The 10,965-nt window shown below is 43.2% G+C and overlaps 1 protein-coding gene across 1 annotated transcript in view; it reads left to right on the forward strand.

Annotated features, from left to right (window-relative positions):
• The window catches only part of MEX3C (mex-3 RNA binding family member C), a 29,709-nt gene extending 19,933 nt beyond the window's left edge, over nucleotides 1-9,776 (forward strand). The window contains exon 2 of the mRNA XM_054032856.1: nucleotides 7,976-9,776. Coding sequence (XP_053888831.1) covers nucleotides 7,976-9,201 — 1,226 coding nt within the window. The 3' untranslated portion in view covers nucleotides 9,202-9,776. The remainder of the gene's footprint in view (nucleotides 1-7,975) is intronic.
• Nucleotides 9,777-10,965: the final 1,189 nt, after the last annotated feature.

The following is a 10,965-nucleotide window of genomic DNA, read 5'->3' on the forward strand; positions in this document are numbered from 1 at the left end:
AAAGACCTATTTTGTCCTTTAGATATTTATTTGAGCCTAAACACGTGTTTATTTGAGAGAGAAGACCTGCTCTAAAGGAGGAAATTGCGTTTCTTGGGGAAGTATAATATTTATAGCTTGTAAAATTCCTGGTCAGACAAGTCTGTCTTTTAAGAAAAAGGGGAGGAGGTTTGAGAAAGATGAGCCAAACCAAGTGTTCTCCTTTTCCTTGGAGTATCAACTTCAGGCTTAACATACTTCTTTGTATATGACCAGCACAAAGCAACCAGCAAATAGTTAAGGCCCCAATCCTTCAAAGACTTAGGTGTTGTTAAATATGACAGCAAAAAGGAGGGGGTGGGAAATCTTAGCGCTTCTCTATGCTTTATAATAATGCACATACTGGAGTGTGATTTCTAAAGTGCATCAACGTGTTGCCCATTAATTAATTAGTCTGTGTTGACCATGCTAGTGCACGCTAAAAGTTTTCTAGTGCAGTTTAACATAGCGTAACAGCACTGTGTTGAGGTGCACTACAGAACATTAAGTGCACACCAGCAGGTCTACATGGACCAATTAATGTGCAGCATGTTCATGCACTTTAGAAATCATACCCTTATAATGTGCATTATCCCACCGTGTAGACAAGCCTTCAGTTACTTACACACACACACATATATATAAATAAAAATTTTTAAAAAGGTCTTATACAGTAACTCCTCACTTAATAAAAAGAAGAACAGGAGTACTTGTGGCACCTTAGAGACTAACAAATTTATTAGAGCATAAGCTTTCGTGGACTACAGCCCACTTCTTCGGATCCTCACTTAATGCGATTTTTATGCAAAACAATGTTAAGTGAATTCAGTTTCCCCATAAGAATTAATATAAATAGGGGGGTTAAGTTCCAGGGGAAATTTTTCACCACACAAGACATTTGCATATACAGTATACGTTTTAAATAATTTTAAACCGTTTAATATTGTACACAGCAATGAATGACTGAAGCTTGGTTGAGGTGGTGGAGTCAGAGGGTGGGATATTTCCCAGGGAATGCCTTGCTGCTAAATGATGAACTAGCACTCCGTTGAGTCCTCAAAGGTTAATACATTGTTGTTAATGTAGCCTCACTCTACAAGGCAGCATGGACTGAGGCAGGAGGGAGGAAACACAATAGACGCAAGGCAGTAGCTGCAAACACTTCCCTGCAAAAACTGAACATGATGATGAACCCACGCCATCCAGCTGGAGCGCACCACTCCCTCTTCCTGACAGCACATGCATGCCTGCACAAGTGCTGACTTTCCAAAGTGCTGGGGGGTGCGTACATGAGAGAGAGAGAGAGAGGTGCATTGCCCCTTTAAGTACGCTGACCCCACTTCAAGTATGTTGCCCTTTTAAGCAGCTCAAACAGGAAGCAACAGCTTCCAGCTTCCCTCCTTTCTGTTGCTCTGCCCTGTCCCCCTCCTCTGCTTTGTGGAGAGGGGGGACAGGAGCAGGGGGACATCCTGATATCAGCACCCCTCTCTCCCCCTCCCCAGAAAGCTCCCGGGAGCAGCTCCAAGGCAGAGGGCAGGGCAGGAGTAGCATGGCAGTGGTGGGAGGGCCACCTGAACTACTGCTGGGCAGCTGTCGAGCCATGTACCTTACAGGGAATTTAGGGGAGCTTAAGTGGGGGGTGGGACTGCCCCCCCCCGCTTCTAATCCCCACAAGGAGGGGCTGCTCTTCCAGAGAATCCTCCAAACAGTGGACAAACCAGGCGGCTGCCAAACAACATTATAAGGGAACATTGCACAACTTTAAACGAGCTTGTTCCCTAATAGATCAGCAATGTAACAACATTAAGTGAGGTGTTACTGTACTGGTATAATGTTATTCACGTTCAGCAAAGCAAAATAAACTATACCAGTATAAAACCCCCTTATCTGGTGTAACCACATCTGCAAGAGGCTTTTAGTGGCATAACTATGTCAGTTTAAACAAAACAAAATCTCACCCCTTGCCAACAGCTATGCCAGTCTACACTTAACTTTACCACTGAGTAAGGCATGATAAAACTAAGCACAGTTGTAGGCCCATTTAAAATCAGTGGAACTACTCAAGTTACGGATATATTTACACTACAGGATCAATACAAGGATGTTTTTGGTCAGTACAGTTAGTCCACCTCTCCAAGAGGTGGTGGCTAGGTCAGTGGAAGAATTCTTCCATCAACCTAGCTGTGTCTACTGCATGGGTTAGGTCAAACTTACTACTGTTCTCAGGATGAGAAATTTTTCATGGCCCTGAAGATGCAACTAAGTTAATCTAAGTGTAGACCAGGCCTCAGTCTACAGTACTCCTTGGCTGTCAGACTTCACTGTTCATGTCTGTTTACATTTGTTACTGGGATATTGTACATCAGTGGTCCACAACCTTTTTTGTCTGGCAGGTGCCAGACAACGAGCCACGGAGGACCGTGGTGGCAGACGAGCATCCGCCGAAATGCCGCCGACAAGCGGCAACGTCAATAGGCGTCGCTGCTGAAATGCCGCCGACAAGCAGCATCCTCCGGAGGCGTCACCGCCGAAATGCCGCCAAAAATCTGTGGCATTTCGGCAGCAACACCTATTGACGTTGCTGCTTGTCAGCGGCATTTTGGCAGGTGCTCGTCCGGCGGCCAGTATGCGGGCGCACTTAGATGCCCCAGTGGGCGTCATGGCTCCCACAGGCACCGCGTTGGGGACCCCTGTTCTACATTGTCTTGCATCAGAATTTCTATTCAATTCAAGAATTAGGAGACACCAGGGCGGAGGAGCGTTGGGGGATTTTTTCTTCATATGCATGCGTTTTTGTCCCTGACTCAACAGGCTGAGAAACCTCTTGATTTGTACAGTGGCCATATGACTCTTAATAGCTTAATGATTCCATGTCAGACTGAAGGCAACGTGCTCAGATCCAGCATACTGTACAAGGAAATGGAATCAGCCAAGCTGTGCATCATCACCTCTGCAGTGACTAATAGAGGAGGGTAGGGAACCAGAACAGCCAAGTAAAAACAAATAGAAAAATCGTTCTAATAGAACTATATAATGAGGTTTAACGACCTTGTTATGACACAGTTGCCTTTTACAATAGTCTATTATGGGTGTCTTCCAGCTTTCCTAGCAAACTAAACTGAGTTGGTATTGATTGATGCATTCATAGGTCTCTGGTGTTGTACATGATGATTTAGGGCCCTACCAAATTCACAGCCATGAACGCATCACAGACTATGAAATCTGATCTCCCCTGTGAAATCTGGTTATTGTAGGGGAGGGACAAAGTCGGGGTGGTCCTGGCCAGGGCTAGGGAAAGACGGGACTTCCTCTTCCCCTGCAGGGGCCACTCAAGGAGCCAGGTCAGACCCACCTCTGGGAACCTAGAACTAGATAAAATCAGTGGCTGTGAGCCAGGATGGGCAGGGGTGGTGTCCCTAGCCTCTGTTTGCCAGAAGCTGTGAATGGGCGACGGGATGGATCACTTGATGATTACCTGTTCTGTTCATTCCCTCTGGGGCACCTGGTATTGGACGCTGTCGGAAGACAGGGTATTAGGCTAGATGGACCTTTGGTCTGACCCAGTATGGCTGTTCTTATGTTCTAACTTCACCCGGCTGCAAGAAGCTCTGCGGCTGCTGGCTGGGACAGCCTCCGATCCAGGCGGGAGGCTTCTGGGAAAACGTGGACCTATGGTAACCCACCCCACCCATACTCTGTGAACCTCACTTCTGTGCTGCTGCTGGTGGTGGCACTGGCTTTAGAAGCTGGTTCACTAGAGGGGTGGTGAAGCACTGGAATGGGTTACCTAGGGAGGTGGTGGAATCTCCATCCTTAGAGGTTTTTAAGCCCTGGCTGGGATGATTTAGTTGGTCCTGCTTTAAGTGGGGAGTTGGACTAGATGACCTCCTGAGGTCTCTTCCAAACCTAATCTTGTATGTATGTATGGTAGCCAGCCAGCAGCCACTGCTCTCCAACTACCCAGCTCTGAAGGCAGCGCCCCTGCCAGCAGCAGTGCAGAAGTGAGGGTAGCAATCCCATGACCCCTCTACAACAATCTTGCAACCCCCATGACCCTCTTTGGGTCAGGACCCCCCATCCCCCAATTACACCCCCATGAAATCATAAAATTGATTATTTTTAAAATCCTATGACTGTGAAATTGGCCAAAATGGACTATGAATTTGGTATGAATGATTTCCTTCAATGGCAGTTTTTTCTATCCTTTAGATAAAGTTTAAGAGTATACCTTGGATTTGGTGGAACCCGCTTTCTTGTGAAGCCAATTTTTAAATGTCTGGGGTATTGTTCTGCCACCTTTTGGCAAGACTCAGATCTGGGGCTTTGCTTTTTCGAGGCTGATGAGTCATATCTTAAAAAAAAAAAAAGCGATGCTCCTCTTGGTCAGTGCACCATTCTGAAGGCTGACATGTTATGAAACCTTCTTATCAATGTGAATTGTACTGGGACTGAAGTTTATTAAAAGCAACATTTTTATGAGTTTTCAGCTGACATGACAAGTCCCTGCAGGTTGCGGGGATTGGGTGTTGGAGACAGAAGACTAGCTACCAGGGAAACTTGTTTTGAATGTGTAACTTACTCAGATTGGTAAAGCACCATGGAAACTAGTATTCAATAGGCTTAAATCTGCTATTTTTAAATCACATTTTGTGCCAGATCTACTCTAAAGTGTTTAAGGCTTTCTTTACATGTTCATGTTTCATACCCTCTATGAAATAAAGACATAGTATCAGTTATCCAAGTGGAATGAAGGAAATTAAAGTAATTCTTGCTAGTGTGTGTTGGTGTGGGGGGATAGTTGGTGCACATGAGGAGGGTATGACTTCAGTTTGGGGGCATTTGGATAAACAAGACTTGACTGGATTGAAAAGCTAAGCAGCAACATATTGGACTCCCAGTGGGTTAGTTTATCCCCAGAGGCAAATTTCATGTTGCTTTGTCAACTTAGTGTTTGTGGTGACATCCAAAACCAAGGGCAGGCTGGGCACTTATTCAGAGTGGGAAGCCCACAACACAATCTAGGGTGTACAGGGAGAAGAGGAAATTACCTAAATTAGGAGCTATATTGTCCATTAATGTTGTTAGCAGAGAAATTGACCCTTTCTCCAAAAGTTGATCCCTACAACCTCCCATAATGCTTGTGACATCTGACTTTTTCTGAGTCCTCCCATTCAATTGCTGGTGTGGCAGTTGGCCTGCTAGATGGATTTGAATATTAGCAGACTCCACTCCCAAATCACTTGCATAAAATCTTTCTTTACAAAGTAAATGAAAGGGACACATCATCGCTTTTTGGCGAGTTTGGTTTTTTTACTAAATTAATTTAAAATTTCCCTTTCTGCAAGCATCCTTGTACATAGTATAGCCTGGAATATTTGATAGAAAATCCTTTTTTTTTTTTTTTTTTTTTTAAAGAATCTTTTCTAAGGTTTTCTGGTTGACACTAAGGGGCCTGCTCAGCAAAGGAGAGCAGTTGGGCACAAACCCAGTGCCACCCACACCATTTGTACCGGTTTCTTCTTCTCACCTGCCTGCTTTCTGGCCTTGACAGCAGCTTTGCAATGTAGGGCTTCTTAGGGCACATCTACGTGAGGATAAAAGCTCCAGGGCGTGAGCCGCTGGTTCGGGATTTGGGGCTAAACATTGCTGGGTAGATGTTCTGGCTTGGGCTGGGATCCTCCACCCTTGTAGGCAGCCTAAGCCCAAACGTCTGCACACCAATTTTTTGGCCCAAGACCCACAATCCTAAGTCAGCTGACCTGACATCCCCTGGGCTTCTAAACTCCTAGAAAGGATCTGCAGAGGAGCCCCAAGAGGTAATGATCTCCCCCCTCCCAACATATACACACACTCACTCCTGATTCTAATCATCAGAAGTGTTACTTGAAACAGTAGTAGGTAATGTTTTGAGACGGAAATGTTTGGGGAGCTTAAATTGATCGTTTCCCTTGCCGAAGTGCCCTTTGAATTGTTTTTCCCCCCTACGGCCGTTAAGTGGCTAATGTTAAAGTTGGCTTCTTTGGGTATGTTTACACTGCAGCTGGAAGCAAGTTTCCCAACTGAGGTAGACAGACTTACACGAGTGGGGCTCAAACTAGCGCAGTGTGACCATTGTGGCTTGGGCTTTCAAGCCTAGGGAATCGGAGCTGCAGCCTGAGTAGTAGTATCCGTACCGCTATTTTTTATCTGCTAGCTGGAGTCTGTCTACCTGGGCTAGGAGGCTTGCTCCCAGCTCAGTGTAGACATACCTTGTGTCCTAAAGAATTTCTGCAGCTCCCTGACCGAGTCTGTTGGCTACTTCTGGGTCCTGATGATGTACAGCAGGAGTTCAAGTTGCTTGTGTGTGCAACATGCTAAAAATCCTCATGTATTTTCGGAAGAGGCCTGCCTGCCATTTTGTCCTCAGACTTTGAATTATACAAGTGTAAAGCTTCTTTAACTATTCATTTCTACTCCTTCAGCATTCATTGTGTAAATACAGCCTGAAAATCCCAGCAGGCGCCTAATGTACAAAGATTATACCAAATTATGTATAAGGAGAAAACTGGCAGACTCAACAGGCTGGGAGGGAAGTCTCCACTTATCAAATGAGGCAAGAGTAAAGCATAAATGAGACCAGTACTCACTGGTAACAATGACCCTTCTTGGGAAATGTCATGTCATGTTTTGAGGATGTTGATTTAAGTACCTAGTACGTGTGTGCATTGTCTGTTCCCTAACTCCTGTCAGTGTTGGATTTCTCTGTACTGAACACTTCTGATGTGGTGGGGGGGGCAGGAGAAGTCAGTGGACTGTGTGTTAATGCAAGCTGGTGTGCCTTGTTTGTTTTTGTTGTTCTGTTTTTTGAGGGTTTAGCTTGTTCCTGTAGGTGTTCAGCATGCATCTTGAAATGATTGAGGAAATATACCCCACAAACCCAGAAACGCACAGAATTCTAGTTAATTTCCACAGTGCCAGTAAATGTAATAAGTGCCATGTGGTGGTGGTAGAGCCATGTATACCTGACTTTTGCTCTGTAATGTGAGGGCATTTATCCAGAGTGTGTGTTTTGTTTTGTTTTGTTTTTTTGTTTTTAACAACTCATGGAGCACGAGTGTAGACAAGGCTACAGGTACGTAGGCCTAATTGACACAGCGTTGAAAGGCTGCCAGCATCTTGCCTGGTGTTCCCACTGTTACTACAACTCGTGGAGGTCTACCAGTACTAACATTGAAGATTCATCACAAAGTAACTGATGTAGACGGGGCTGAAAAGAGTTGAATTGAACAGCTGAGTAGCAAAATTTCTACCCCCTCTCCCCCCCCCCCCCCTCCCCCCCAAACGTTGTCACAGGTAAACCCTTAGCATGCACCTAAGCAAGTGAATTTCTTTTCATCTTAAACGTTGACACCTTGTTAGATTGCTTTTGTTAGTAGAACTGACATTCCATAAAATTCTCGATGGTGCGGTAAACGCTGTGCTCAAGGAGATGAAAACTTTTATTGCATCACTTACAACTCTGATATCTCAGTGAGTTTAATTTCACTTTCTTCTCTGGGAAACATTGGAAAGGTGCTATCTTTAATAATGTGTTTGTTTTAATAAAAAAAAAAAACTATAGAAAATAACACAGCCTCATCGAATAGGCCAAGCACTAGGGGAATTGCCTTCAGAATAGATTGTAGTATTAAGGAATAATGTAAAAACACTTTTTTAAGTGATTAAGAAAAATCAATTGAATAATGTTACTGCACAGTGTGTTAGTCTCACCCTTGTGGTCACCACAGATCAGCGTGGAAATAATTGAGAGAGAAGTTTTTGCTGCTTTCACTGACGTGACTTGTGAGAAGACCACATGGCTTCAGGTTTCACCCTTGCAGTTCCTTGAAGCTTGCAAGCATTTTAAAACAGTAGATTGTTTTCTTGTGGTTTTTTAAAATCATTCTTTACTAAATATGTGTTTCTTTCCTCTAAACAGGTTGCAAAATAAAAGCATTAAGGGCCAAGACGAATACCTACATTAAGACCCCTGTTCGTGGAGAAGAACCCATTTTTGTCGTCACTGGACGAAAAGAGGATGTAGCCATGGCTAAAAGGGAAATTCTCTCAGCAGCTGAACACTTCTCCATGATCAGAGCATCACGCAACAAAAATGGTCCTGCTCTGGGCGGGTTGCCATGTACTCCCAACCTGCCAGGTCAGACTACAGTCCAAGTCAGGGTGCCTTACCGTGTAGTTGGGCTAGTGGTTGGACCCAAAGGAGCTACAATCAAAAGAATTCAGCAGCAGACACACACATACATTGTTACTCCCAGCAGAGACAAGGAGCCAGTCTTTGAGGTTACAGGGATGCCTGAAAATGTAGACCGTGCACGTGAAGAAATAGAAATGCATATTGCCATGCGCACTGGAAACTACATTGAACTGAATGAAGAAAATGATTTCCATTACAATGGTACAGATGTGAGCTTTGAAGGCGGCACTCTTGGATCTGCTTGGCTTACTTCCAATCCTGTCCCTCCTAGCCGCACCAGAATGATTTCTAATTATAGAAATGACAGCTCCAGCTCCTTAGGAAGTGGCTCCACTGATTCCTATTTTGGAAGCAATAGATTGGCTGACTTCAGCCCAACAAGTCCATTCAGCACAGGAAACTTTTGGTTTGGAGAAACGTTGCCTTCAGTGGGCACAGAAGATCTTGCAGTTGACTCTCCTGCATATGACTCCTTACCAACGCCTTCCCAAACTATCTGGACCCCTTTTGAACCAGTAAACCCGCTATCTGGCTTTGGTAGCGACCCTACTGGTAACATGAAGACTCAGCGTCGAGGGAGTCAGCCATCCACTCCTCGTCTGTCACCTACATTTCCTGAAACTTTGGAACATCCGCTTGCTAGGAGAGTGAGAAGTGACCCACCCAGTACATGCAACCAGGTTGGCCTTCCAATATACATCCCTGCTTTTTCTAATGGTACCAACAGCTACTCCTCTTCCAATGGCGGTTCTACATCCAGTTCGCCACCCGAGTCTAGACGAAAGCATGACTGTGTGATATGCTTTGAGAATGAAGTTATTGCTGCCCTAGTTCCTTGTGGCCACAATCTCTTCTGTATGGAATGTGCCAACAAGATCTGTGAAAAAGAAACTCCATCATGTCCAGTTTGCCAGACCGCTGTTACTCAGGCAATCCAAATTCACTCTTAAATATATATAGATATTATATATGGACTTTTTAAACTCTTAAAGGCATGGGTGTAATGGTACCCCCCCCAGTAAACTTCCTAATTAATTCTGACTGTTATTGGGCTTTCTTGGGATTAGGCTAAAGTTGTTAGTAAACTTATACTTTCTAAAAGGCTGCTACGGTAACACTAAACCTAGATGGTCTCTGTCCGGTTTGGTTTAAACAGATGGCATGTTTATCAGAGATACATCTGGTATAAGGCTAAGGCACAGTAGGGGGGAAACTTTAGATCAATTTCATAACCAAGAAAACAAATGAATTTTACAGGTTTTCTTAGTGATCTGTATTAGTGTTGGTAATGTCTATGTTCCGGAGGCAATGAACCCCATAGCCTAAACAGAGAATTTGTCTGCGCGGGAGGGTTCGTGGTATTATTGATGTATCAAAAAACACTTCCAATGCTGCCTTCTTTACACTGCCAGTTTTGAAATAGGTTTTGGGTTTTGTTTAGTTTTATTTTACAGCAACTTACGCCTAATTCTTCAGTATTGCAAATAACTTTTTAATGCACAGTTTGATTTTTTTTTTTTTTTTTTTTTTTGGAATGGGTAAGGTTGTTGGCAGTTTTAAATAGATCACTGTTAATTGCGGGGGGGGGGGGGGAGAGAATGGGACGGACTGCCAAATTGACCTTCATCTCACCCAGTTTGTGAACAATGGTATGTTCAGAGGATCAGGAACGATTTGGTCTCCTTCATTGTGAATTCCTACCCATTGCTTTTCTTAATGGAATGTGGAGTAGCCTGACTGTGGCTTGATCCCATTTCAGTAAGGGCTTTGGGGTGCACATACTTTGGCTAATAGTGAGGATGCTAACATTCCATTCACTAGTCTGATCAAGGTGTTCTTAAATTACATTTTAGAGATTATATAGTTCAAAATGTGAAGCATTTTTATGTTCAATCCATACTTGTCTTGCACATTATATAAATATATATATATTTTATTTTAGTAAGGTAAAGGAAAATGGGGGAGGCGTGTATGTGCTCTTGTATAATTCCTGAAAGCAGCTGTGACCATGGCCCTTCAATCGTTTTACGTCATTTCAAAACTGTTTCCAATCACAACAAACAATGTCTTTCGAATGTGCTGCTTACATTTCAACCTGTGGATGTCTCTAGCTTCTTCATCCTCAGTATGTTCCAAAATCTGTGCTGGCATATGAAAAAATGAAACCCCCACACACACAAAGTGGAATTTTCTATTATTTTTTTAAGCGTTATTTTCCCAAGACACACACAAGCTTTTTTCCTCAGTATAGCAAAACAAATTCTATGTATTGAACTAGTAAATATACAGAAATTTTATTTTTTATTTCCACTTGAAGAGTTACATTTCGTATAAAAGTTTACAAATAATGGTTTTTATTTGACGATTTTTTCAGTATAAGAGTTGCCTTGATGGCATATTATGTAATGCATAACTTTAATGCTAATTGCTTGTAGAATAGTTAAATGTCAGTATTGAAACCTAATCTTTAGCTGCAGTCTTGTAGATGTGAACAAATGTTCACCAAGCATGTATTTTGTATTTTATTGCATTGTACACTGCAACTAATAAGCCAAGGAATCGACAGATATTAGGTGCGTGTACCATTTCTATAAACCACAAACTAACAATGACAAACTATCAATATAGTTTAGTATTTGCTAATTTTACTACACTCTTTTTGTTATGTATATGTAGGGAGGTCATAGGGATTATAAATTCAATTTGAGTAAAGT

This window comes from Malaclemys terrapin, chromosome 6 (assembly GCF_027887155.1).
Source record: "Malaclemys terrapin pileata isolate rMalTer1 chromosome 6, rMalTer1.hap1, whole genome shotgun sequence".
NCBI lineage: Eukaryota > Metazoa > Chordata > Testudines > Emydidae > Malaclemys > Malaclemys terrapin.